Raw genomic sequence first — 11,776 nt, forward strand, 5'->3', positions numbered from 1 at the left:
CTTGGGATATTTATCCTCGATATATTAATCATTTCCTTCTCCAATCATATGTCGAGAATTTGGCTATCAAGATCTCGAGATTTGGGAAAGGGTTAAACTATCCTTATTAGCAACAATCCACCCCTATATAAAAGATCAACACTGGCAGCCCAAGGTAACAAATTCAAACCCTTCACTGAAAGGCAATACATTCATGTTGTTGACTTAAGTATAAGAAGTGCATCAGGCATACCGGGCTACCCTCTTGCTTTGTTGTAGGTTAACAATCGAGATCAATTGGCGGTTAGACACGTCTAAAACAAAGTGATTTCTTACTTTGGTGTTTTCTACGGTTTTCCTACTACTATTGTTGCTAATTTCATAATCAATTGCATTTAGTTTTAGAATTAATTAGAGCTTAGTTTTCCATTTTGATTTTTTTTTTCAACATTATTTTTTTTCTTGAAACTTTTTTTAATAAAATATAGGCTTTTTAAAAAAAAAAATTAAAAAGTTTAAAAAATTCGAGTACTACCCGTACCTGGATTTCCATATGTCAAAGTTATGGATTCACCCTAGTACTGGCCCGAGTCATAACCCAAGTTAACCCGGACTGGCACCTCGGTTACTAGCCTTACCTTTTTATACAAGTTTCAAACACAGAGCATTTGAAGCATCTATACCAACTTTTGCAATCATAGGTAATTTGGAAGCCACACAATTTTAATTCAACCCATCCAATAGGCCAACAGTGAGATAGTTTGATAGTTTGCCTCTGTATTATTCAGATATATGCCACTAGGATCAGCAATCATATGTATGCCATCAACTTCACAAGCAAGGTAGTATCATATACCATTTGGGGTTTGTTAAAGACAAATGATAATTATAGTCATGAGTATGCAAGTGCCACGCAATCACTTTGAAAAAAATGAATAAATACGAGACACATAAAAAAAAATTAATCTTACATACTTCACGACTGTATGTAGCATTACTCTTTGTTAAATATAAGTTCAAGGTACATAAAACTCGGGCAATTTCCCAAATAGGATTCTACCATAGGTTTGGATAATGAGATGAAAATTTTTTGTTTTAGATGAAAGTTTAAAATATTATTTTTAATATTATTATTATTTTGAAATTTGAAAAAATTGACTTGAGATTTGAAAAAATTGAATTGTTTATTATATTTTGTGTGAAAATTTGAAAAAATTATAATAATGAGATGAGATTAAATGAAAAGAAAATTTTGCGTCTCACCCCACTTGCCAAACCTAAAGAAGCCAAATCCGTCAAATGACAAAACCCTTCATGAAGGTAGTATCTTGAGGACTGAGGCTTTGTTCATTCTTGCTAATAGTTTGGTGGTAAATCACTGTCAAGAAAGGAAAAAAGAAGTTAACAAAAGACATCAGTGGGTATCTAATAAGACTAAACTGCAGAAAAGGAACCAAATTTGACCAATTAGACACATTTTCTGTCAGCTTATTCTAAGTTCTAACTCAAGCTAGTTACTCGATCTGAAATAGTTAGTCGTCTCACAAAATCGTTCACTGTCAAATGCTGAATGTTTCCCTAGCATTCCCATATCCAACCCCATTTGTCAATCCCACCAATTAAAGACTTGAAAATTTGTCATATTCCGCTTCCAGAACAGGAAGAAGACCAGATCATCAATAATCAAGGATTCAAGAGACAATATGTGTGTGTGTGTGTGTATATATATATATATTTATATAAATATATATGATGGCAGTTGGTGTCAGTTGGGTGATTTGATTGGTCTAGACTACTTACTCTGCATCTGAAATTATGATGGCAAATCTTGAAGAATACCTCTTATGTTGTGAGTACCAATTGCAGTCCATGTTGCCATCAACGTTAAAAATATACTGTTCATGACTTCTCAATCTTCATTGGATATAATATCCAAGTGGACACAAACAAACATCCTCATGGAAAAAATCTAGATGCATGCTGATGATGCAGTATCTGATCTCGTGCGTACCAGCTGAGCTCCACATCTAAAGGACGCTAAACTTGTGGAGCACCAAAACTTAACTTGCAGATTGACCCCCTTTATCTCATAAAATTCTGGAACGTGGTAAAGCAACCATACATGATCAGAGCCTGATATATTAAATGCTTTAGAGTCACTATAACTTGGTGAACCATTGTTGATGATCTCGATGCTGCATACAATAGGAGTGGGCGCCTGTCCATCATTTACTCCAAGAACAGCACAGAGAGCCAAACCTTTGATCTTCCCATCCAGATGTGAAGGCTCACTAATACATATTTCACATTCGCTTTTGTTTGAAACCTCTTTACAATGGTTGAAATAGTCTGGAATCTTGTTTCCTGGAAATATAATACCAAATAGATGGTCCTGAAAATGTCCCTGGAACATGGATAGATATCACAAAATTTCAGCCATACCAGGTACAGACCAAGGCACATAAACATGCATGTAAAGAAGAGAGAGATACCTGGTCCAGAAAAAGATTTTCCACTTCATTCATTGATATATTCTCAAGCAATTTATGGCATCTGGACAAATCAATCCATTCAAGCCCTGGTAACTCGCAGGTGTTAAATTGAACTCTCTTTGATACTTCTGAAAATCGTGCCAATGACATGCACCCACTTGCATATATATCTTCTATTTTTGGAGGAAGTTCTAGAATTTCTTGAAGCCACTTGCAATCTTCCAATTTAAGGCTCCTCAATCGGACAAATCTTGTGATGCATTCGGGAAGGCTAGCAAAATCACTCCCTGATAGATCTAACTGTTCCAATGTCGAAAAACAATTAATTGTCATAAAGAAATCTGTTCCTGATAGGACACAATTTCCAACATCTATATGTCCCAGTGCTGGAAATACCATGGAGGAAGAACAACCATCCTTAGAAATGCTTGAATTTTTTGGAGTTGGCAACATCAAGGATGGTTCTGCACAAGATGAAGTTTCATATTCCTTTATCGAAACGGTAAAAGGCATTAATTGTTTTTCATCCTCCTCTTTCTTCGGAAACTTATCAAGTTTTGAACAACCTCTGAGATAAAGTCTCCTTAGATGCTGCAAATGATGAATGCTACTTGGGAGATTTACAAGGTTTTTGCAACCTTCAAGAGCTAAATCTTTAAGGCCAATGAGGTGCCCAAAGGATGAAGGTAGTTCTTTTATAGGAGTGCCCTTCAAGTCAAGGTAATCTAGACGTTCCATTTTACACTCAATTTCAGGAAAATCTTGAAGACTCGAGCAACCTCCAAGCATAAGAACTTGTAGAGATGGCAACTTGAGACTTTTTGGAAAACTCCCAAGGTTAGAGCACTCTAAAAGTCTCAACGCAACAAGTTTATCAAGGGATCCAACAGAAGGATGAATCTCAACCAAACTCGTACAATTGTCTAGAATCAAGCTCTCTAAACTAGGGATACTTGAAACATCAGGGATTTTTGTTAGGAACTGACAATTAGAGAAATCTAGGCTTGTTAACTTCCGGAAATTCTGTAAAAACAAAAAGGGGGTATAAATTAGCTTCGAGAAAGTTTTTACAACATAATTAAGTTTAAAAAATAAAGATTGAAAATAAGAAATGTACCTTGAATCTATCCCACAGTTGCTTGAAGAAACCATTATGCATTTTTAGAACAATAAGATTCTTTCCACGAAAATTGGATGGTAAAGACTGTAAAGGATAATCAGGCCACTCAAGCAGTCTCAACTCATTAGAAAGATAGTTAGGCCCTCCAGTGAAGTCTGCATTACGGTTTATAAACAGTCTGAGCCTTTTCATCTCCATGAAGGCTTTGGGATTCAAGTGTATCATATCTCGTTCAGGCAAATCTATCAATATGCCTTCAACTTTTTTTGTTCCCTGGTAAACCAATGCATTAGTTGGCTAGCAAGGAAAATTATCAAAATCTCCATACTTTTAGGCTTTTAGCATTAGACTACTACAATTATAATTTCTATTTTGCTTGAATTAAGTAATGCATATATATATATATATAGATACGTAAAAAGGAATTTACTTATACTCCGTCTATCCCCATCTTTTGCTTTGTTTTTCTATTTTAAAATCGATTATGAGACTGCCTTTATCTTCACATATTATTTCTTGCTATATCTTTCTATAATATAATACACTCATTAAAATCGTGCCAATCTTTTGAAAATATGTTAAAATAGCAGTTATCGGATGCTATTTTGATCTTTATGCTTCTTAATTAAAAAAGCATTTCATTTACAATACTCTAAAATAAAATGTTGGGAATGGATTTTTCCTGTGAGAACACAGATGCGTATATACTCATTATTTTTCAAAAATGAAAAAATCATTTAAAGTTTCAATTTTTTAGATGTAACACTTACCGTGTTTTCTTCTAATACATGACGAACATCTTCATGGAACCATAATCGACTGCGATTGCCGGGTTCTTTGGGTGATTCTTGTCGAACAACTTCTCTACCCATTTCTTGCAGCAAGTCATGCATCTCCAAAACGTTATGTTCATTAATAGTTATAAGAGACTTATCTATAAGCTCTTCAATACCAATATCTGGGAAGAAACCGCAACTATCCAATATTTTAGTAACATAATCTGCATTTTTTCCTCTGAAGAAACATGCAATATCAAGAAAAATGTCCTTCACATTTTCATCCAATCCATCATAACTTATTCTAAGAATTTCTTGGATATCTTTATTAGGATTCCTTTTGTATCCATCCAATGCACGTTTCCAATAATGCATGCTTCTATTGTATAGATCCGAACCTAGCACCATTAAAGCTAATGGAAGGCCCCCAGCATAACTTATTGCACGTTCTGTGAGTTCAACATAACCCTCAATAGGTTTATCTCTTTTGAAGGCATTCCAACAAAATAGCTGAAGAGCTTCATTGTGATCCAATTCCTTCACTTGGTATGTAAAATCAACTTTATGATTAATTAGTAACCTCTTATCTCTTGTTGTAATGATAATTCTACTTCCTAAACCAAACCAATCACATCCTCCAGCTAATGCTTCTAATTGGAACATCTGATCGACATCATCGAGGATTAAAAGGATCCTTTTAGAGCAAAGCTTATACTTTATCAAATTAATTCCTCGATCAACCAAGGCAATATTCATATTTCGATAGTCTCCTAGGATCTCAGAAAGAAGTTTCTCTTGTAGTTGGATCAAGTCACGCTCTTGCTTTGGAGTTTCTCTAACATTTGTAAGAAAACAACTACCTTCAAATTGATAAGCAATCGAGTTATAGATTTCTTTGGCGATAGTTGTCTTACCAATTCCTCCTCTTCCAAAGATTCCTACCGTGCGTATAATATCATTGCTCCCAATACTTAAGAGCAAATTGACAGCCTGTACACGGGACTCCATCCCAATAGGATACTTGGCAACATTTAAGTATGTTCGATTCACGATCCTTGAGACCATTTGAACTATTTCCAAAATAAATTCATGCTCATTCCTATCAACACAAGATATATATAAAAAAAAAAATTAGTAAGTTGGACCTTTCACATAAAAAGACATACATATGATCAAGATCCAGGTATTTTTTTTTTTAACAAATGACAGGTAGGGTGCAAGATAGGAGATAATACCCCTTCCCACAAAAACCAAATCAAATCCTTATGTAATCAGGAAAAACAAAAAAACTAAATAAGTAGCAAAATTAGTTTCATTTGATTTCCATTTTTAAAAGAAAAAAGAGAGAACAATTTCAGAATTGAAAAATAACATGAGGGATAATGCCATATATGTGTTGATTATTATATATATTTAAAATTTATCTCTTAAATCAAATTATGTCACGTAGATGGTGTGTAGTGTAAATGATTTCAAATAGAATTATTTATAAAAGATATACATTATAAGCAAATAATTTTTAGTATAATATAAATCCACGCCCCAGAGATAAATTTTCAACTCTGCCACTGGTGTGAAGTGTTTTATTTTTTAATTTTTATTTTTTAATTTTTTATGTTTTTTACGTGACAGAAAATGATTAAATGAATAAATTTTTTCAGAAATAGAAAACCTTTTCGGCTTTTAAAATATGTTTAAATTGAACTTGAACATTATATATCTAGTCCACGATTAAATTTCTATATATGGTCCAACATTAAATTTATAATATATATATATATATAAGTATGTATAATAATTAGTAGCAGGGAAAAAAAGTTTAGATTGTAGGCAGGAATGATTAGAAATACCCTTTCCCAACAGGCCACCCACTCAAATTGGCCACTTCTTTTAGAGCTGCCTTCCATCCTTGCACCTTCGAGTCATCCTTAAACCTTTCTTCAAGTGCAGTTAAGGCTTTTTCGTAATTATTTTTTTGATGTCGTACCTCTGATGGATCCACATCGTAAAACACTGGTAGAACCATTTGCTCCTTTTCTTTTTTACATTCAAGGATCTTCGTCAGCTCATCTAAACACCATGAAGATGATGCAAAATTTTTAGAGAGTATGACGATTGAAATCCTTGACTCTTCAATAGCTTTGAGAAGCGTTGGTGAAATTTCATCTCCCTTTCTAAGCTCGTTATCGATGAAGGTGTTGATACCTTTCTTATGCAAAGCATTGTAAAGATGGCTGGTGAAATTGTTGCGAGTGTCTGCACCTCTAAAACTCAAGAATACATCATAGGTCCATTGACCGATGAAAGGAGAGGAAGAGCCTCCTGAAAGGCCATGAGAGAAGCCGGTATGTTAGTGAAAGGAGAGTTCCTCTGGTAGTCTAGTAATGAAAAGCAGAAAAGAGAAGAAGCTCAAGGAAACCGAAAGCTAAAAACAGAGAAGACAGCTCACAGTTGCATCGTTGGTCACATGCATCAGGGGAAAAAAAAAAAGGACGACAAACACATTAAAAGAAAGGATGAGACATGCATGGCGTCCTGTCCAGTCCAATGAAGTGAACCATTTTGGGTAAAATTACATATGATTGTTTATCATTTCAAGTCACTAACTCTTCTTTGATGGCAAATTATAAAAACACTTGTGTGGAGGGCACGTGCTTGATTCTCCCTATTCAAAAAAATCTAATGTGTTATGCGTCTCAATCATGGCACATGTGACTAGGGGTGTAATCAGTTCAGTAAGGTTCGGTTTTGAACATATTTTGAAACTGAACTGGTCTAAGTCGGTTTTGAAATTCTAGGAACTGAAACCGACCGGTTAATCCAGGGAACCAAAACTTTCGGTCTGGTTCTGTTTTACAGGTGTGATTCGGTTTTGGGCTTTATTGTTGGGTTGGTTGGTTTTTCTAGCCCAAATGAACAATTGTTAGCCCAAATATTTTTTAGCTCGAAACACCATGCATATAACTAACTAACCAAATAAATGCTAAAAACAATTAGCCAAAATACACTAAGTAGTTTAATTAAAACATGCATTTAATAATGCCTAAAAAAACCGATTAAAATATGCACAAAACAACATTCCTAAGGGCTAAAAGCCTAAAACATACATATAAAAAAAACGATTCGCCAACATAAACAAAATCTAAAAAAAATACACTACAACAATTACAAATGCAACCACCAAAGTAAAAGGTCCAACTCCAAAGTGTATATATATATGAATATAGATATAAAAATTACAGAATAACTGCTTACCAACTACTTGGCTTAAAAAAATGTAACTATCAAAAAAACATATATATATATATATATATTATACTTATACCATATTATATATATATAAGTATGTAACTTAATATGTAAGGATAAATAGAAACATATTAACAACTTAATATTAATATTCATGTTTAAGAGTAAGTTTATATTATGGAATTTTTTTTTATAAGTTTATATTAAGGAATTATAAATAATAAGATTAAAATTTTATATTATATTAATTTTATAATATGTATAATATATATATATAGCAAATAATATATATAATATAAAAAATTAAAAAAATATATTTCGGTTAGGTCTAGAAATCGTCAGATAAATCATCAGCTATTCACCAATAGGACTTGACCCCTAAAAATTATTTGCACCTAGGAGTTTTGAACCTTAGACCATACCGGCCATGCCACCAAGACCCTTACCAATTGAGACAATACCTACTAATTTGAGAATTAGCAATCATGGAATTAACATCTACAGCCCATAACTGCAAATTTGCTTAAATGCCCTTGAGATACCCTGCCAAAGCCAGTCATGGAATTAAACAAGGGCAACGAGTGCTCTCTTAGCATCATCAATTTTCTTGTCTCACATTTGAATTTCTTTGGATTTCAAACAAAATCTTGGTTTCTCTAACTTCTCTATTTGAGGGCCATGGGAAGCTTATTTTCTGAAGTTTTGGCACATTGGTGTTTTGTTTAATTTTAGACACGAGTTTGGGAGGTAATGTAACACCCCAAGCCTAGGGCCCAAGCCAAGTACCAAACCTTGGTCATCTTTCATAAAAGGGTTATGAAAAATATGCATGTTTTGTTATGAAAAGAAACTTGAAAACAACCTCAGTCATTTATCTGCATTACTCATGAAATACGAATAAAAGAGAAAATTATTTTTGTTACAACTGGTGTAGTCATGAGTAAATTTTTAGCATTCTGTTTGTGAACTAAACAAAAAGAGCGAATATGAGATCTAAAAAATTGTACATGTTATGTGCAAATGTTCTGAATCTGTTTTGAATATGTGAAAATGATTTGAATTTGTTCAGTACTATGTTATGATATGATTGGGCATCTCAAAAGCTTTGGCATGACATCTTAATTCTGTTTCTGGTTCTGATCCGATGATGCTGATTCTGTTATGGTGTGGTACAGTGGTACCAACATTTATGTTCTGCTCTAATTTTGACCCTGCCACAGGATATAGTAGTGGCATCTAGCCCTATCACGGGACATAATAGTGACTTTTAGTCCTATCACTAGACATAATAGTGACCTTCAGCCTTACTACAAGATACAATAGTGGCCTCTGGCCCCACCACTGGATATAATAATGGTCTCTATCATGAGTGCATCACTTTGGGTGACAAATAGTGATAGGTTATGCTTGGTTAACCGCATACATGCATAACCCTACCACATGAGTTAAACATGGCCTCTGATATGATATGATAATGATACTCAATTATGCTATGCCAAAGAGCTTTTAAATAAGAATATTTTTTAACTTTTCAGTTAAGCTATGCCAAATAACTTTTGAATAAGAATATTTCGGAACTTTCGATATGATATTTTTGATAACATATTATGATTCTGCATTCTGAAACTAAATGTTCTGTTCTACATTCTGAACTCTACAAATGTTCATGTTTATATATTAGTATATGTTCTCTGCTTACTGAGTTACTGATAACTCACATCTTATCTCCATAATATCTTTCAGTTAGTTTTGATGGTTCAGCTGGAAATCAAGAGTAAAAAGCATGAGCAAAATTAGATGATTGTAGAGAAATAAATGTCAAATGGTACAAGTAATTATTGGAGAGTCTTATTCAGTAGATTTATTATTTCATGATGATTTGAGTATTTTGAGACATGGATATTTTTTAGTCTATATGGAGATTTTAGTTTGTTATGTTGAGGTCTTTCTTTGGTATCATTGTGGAGGAACATATATATTTGGTTTGAACAAGTAAATTTAAATTTTATAGTCTTTAGAGTAAATATAACTGTGTTATGGGTGATGATTTTAGGTAACATGAGCTAACTCCCTGGACTTCGAGGAACAGGACGTTACAGGTAATATGGAAAGTGTTTTGATCAACATCGGTTGACTGTAATTGGCGTGTTTGGTTGCTGAAGAACTGTGTAAAACGTAACAACACCCAAAAGAAAAAACAAAGACTTTCTCTTCAGTCTTCACCCCCTGGTTTTCCTAGCATCCAAACAACACAAAGAAGAGCCTAAAAGGAAAAAGGCTTCCGGGGATTCACCAGTACAAACAGTGCTCGTACATACGAACTCTTCATCCAATGGGCATTTGTGAGTTATTTCTTTTATATGTATCATAAATTCATTCTAAACATGATCCATGAGGCCCGCACACAATAAACTAAAGCAATCAAATTGATTTGCTAGTGAATGCCATTACCCTAGGCACTTACAGATATTGAATGACGCCCATTATTTTAAAAGTAAACATATCCAGAAAAAGTATGAAAAAACGCCACACCTTCTCCCCCATTCAGAAACACCACCCACCATTCACGGACCCAACCCAGCCTATCCTATATTATCCGACGCCTAAAGCTAAGGTATTACCAACAACAGAGCTTTGGTTTTTTCAGCTCCCAGCCAACCCTCCTCGGTCGTCTCCGTCTCTGAAGCCCCTCTTTTTCTCTCTAACACAGACGCACCAACAACAAATGCAAAGAAAGAAGGAAACATGAGAACTCCATCTACCATCCCCCCTTCCCTGTCAAAATACAAATGAAGAGTCCACACCAACAGCTCCCTCTCTTTCTCACTTTCTTTCTAGACAAAAAAAAAAACAAAGAAAGGGAATGAAAAGAAAGAGAAGAATAGATAGACGTTTTCAAATGGCCTCCAACCAAAGCCATCTCACAAACTCTCTCTCATAAAAATTAATGTCGGTTTTCATTCGCTTCTGCAAGCCCCCCAAAAAAATTCTCTTCTTCATCAATGTTACTTCAAAGTACACTATTTTGAGCAAATGCAATTAAAAAAGGGCAGCAGATCAAACGGCGAAAGGAATAAAACAATAAAACAGAGCAACATACCACAAGAAGCACACAAAGGAGGAGAGAACTCGCAGCAAACGCCCAAAACGGCACTAAGACATAAAGTGGGAACATATAAAGCGAGGAGACGACCTACCCAAGAGAAAACTCGGCCGTATATCGCGCGATCCCATCCAATGACAGAACGCCGTACCACGAACAGTGCACGCTGGGATGGGGATTTGAAGGGGCAGATATGGCAGACCTGGAAGCCGCGCGCACGCAGTCTAGATCGAGCGGGTTGCTGGGCTTGAGAAGAAGATAACACGGGACTGACAAAGAAGTTGTCAGGAAAGAAAGAAGAAGAAAGTTCAAACCTGATACCCCACACGCTAAGAGGACAAATCACAAATGAATCTTTTGTTTCTGTACAGTACTGTTTTACAAATGTAGATATGCCAGTGCTTAATTAAAATTACATTGTACAGTCGTTTGCTTACTGGGACTTTCCCCTAATCCCAGTGTTTAATGGTGGAAATAGAAATTAAATGAATCTTTTACTCTACTATTACGCCTAGTTTTAATGATCCTTACCATTAAAAAGTTCATATTTTTCAACTCAAATTGTAAAGTTTCTACTTCTTCCTCATCTGTCATCATATATGTTTCTTTGCTTTACCTACTCATGCTCGTGTATGTAAGGTCTCTTCATTCTTCACACTTCCAGTTTAATATCTGGTGGGTGGAATAGACACTGAGGAGGATGAGGCAGAGGCACACCTGACATAGTTCCATCCACAATCCCTGCCCTCTCCCAATTTGCTCCCGAGTCCCAAACACCTTGTTGAAAACCTGGATCCATGCTATAGCATTAATCTAGCTTGATCGCTTAAAGTCCGATTGCTAAAATTACAAGTATTTTCTCAACGAGGCACTTAATCGACCAAGTGCCTCGTTGAGAAGACACTCATAACATCAGCCATGCATGTTATTACGAGAATCGACACAGCATAGAGGAAGCTAGCAGAGAGTACTATTGAAAGAAAGAAAGAAAGAAAGAAAGATGAATATATGTGTTTGCAAGGAAGGCAGGTACTTATATAAAGCCGTACTGACCTGG

The 11,776-nt window shown here is 34.9% G+C and overlaps 1 protein-coding gene across 1 annotated transcript; it reads right to left on the reverse strand.

The window, feature by feature from the left end:
• Window positions 1-1,363: 1,363 nt before the first annotated feature.
• On the reverse strand, window positions 1,364-11,518 carry LOC109003844 (TMV resistance protein N-like). The gene is made up of 7 exons (XM_035687342.1): window positions 11,437-11,518; window positions 10,717-11,082; window positions 6,218-6,689; window positions 4,362-5,466; window positions 3,589-3,864; window positions 2,472-3,494; window positions 1,364-2,383 (listed from the first exon to the last, which is right to left on the reverse strand). The coding sequence occupies exons 1-7, from the start codon at window positions 11,516-11,518 to the stop codon at window positions 1,949-1,951; spliced, it is 3,759 nt and encodes a 1,252-aa protein (XP_035543235.1). The 3' UTR covers window positions 1,364-1,948.
• Between the last annotated feature and the right edge of the window lie 258 nt (window positions 11,519-11,776).

This window comes from Juglans regia, chromosome 2 (genome assembly GCF_001411555.2).
Source record: "Juglans regia cultivar Chandler chromosome 2, Walnut 2.0, whole genome shotgun sequence".
NCBI lineage: Eukaryota > Viridiplantae > Streptophyta > Magnoliopsida > Fagales > Juglandaceae > Juglans > Juglans regia.

What these genes read in the sequence shown, in the direction of transcription:
- LOC109003844 (XM_035687342.1), bottom strand. Translation starts at nt 11,518, where the DNA reads ATGGATCCAGGTTTTCAACAAGGTGTTTGGGACTCGGGAGCAAATTGG. An exon ending in TGTGGATGGAACTATGTCAG is followed by an intron (nt 11,083 to 11,436) that starts GTGTGCCTCTGC and finishes AGTACTGTACAG; the next exon opens with AAACAAAAGATTCATTTGTG. An exon ending in AACTGTGGGATAGATTCAAG is followed by an intron (nt 3,495 to 3,588) that starts GTACATTTCTTA and finishes TTGTTTTTACAG; the next exon opens with AATTTCCGGAAGTTAACAAG.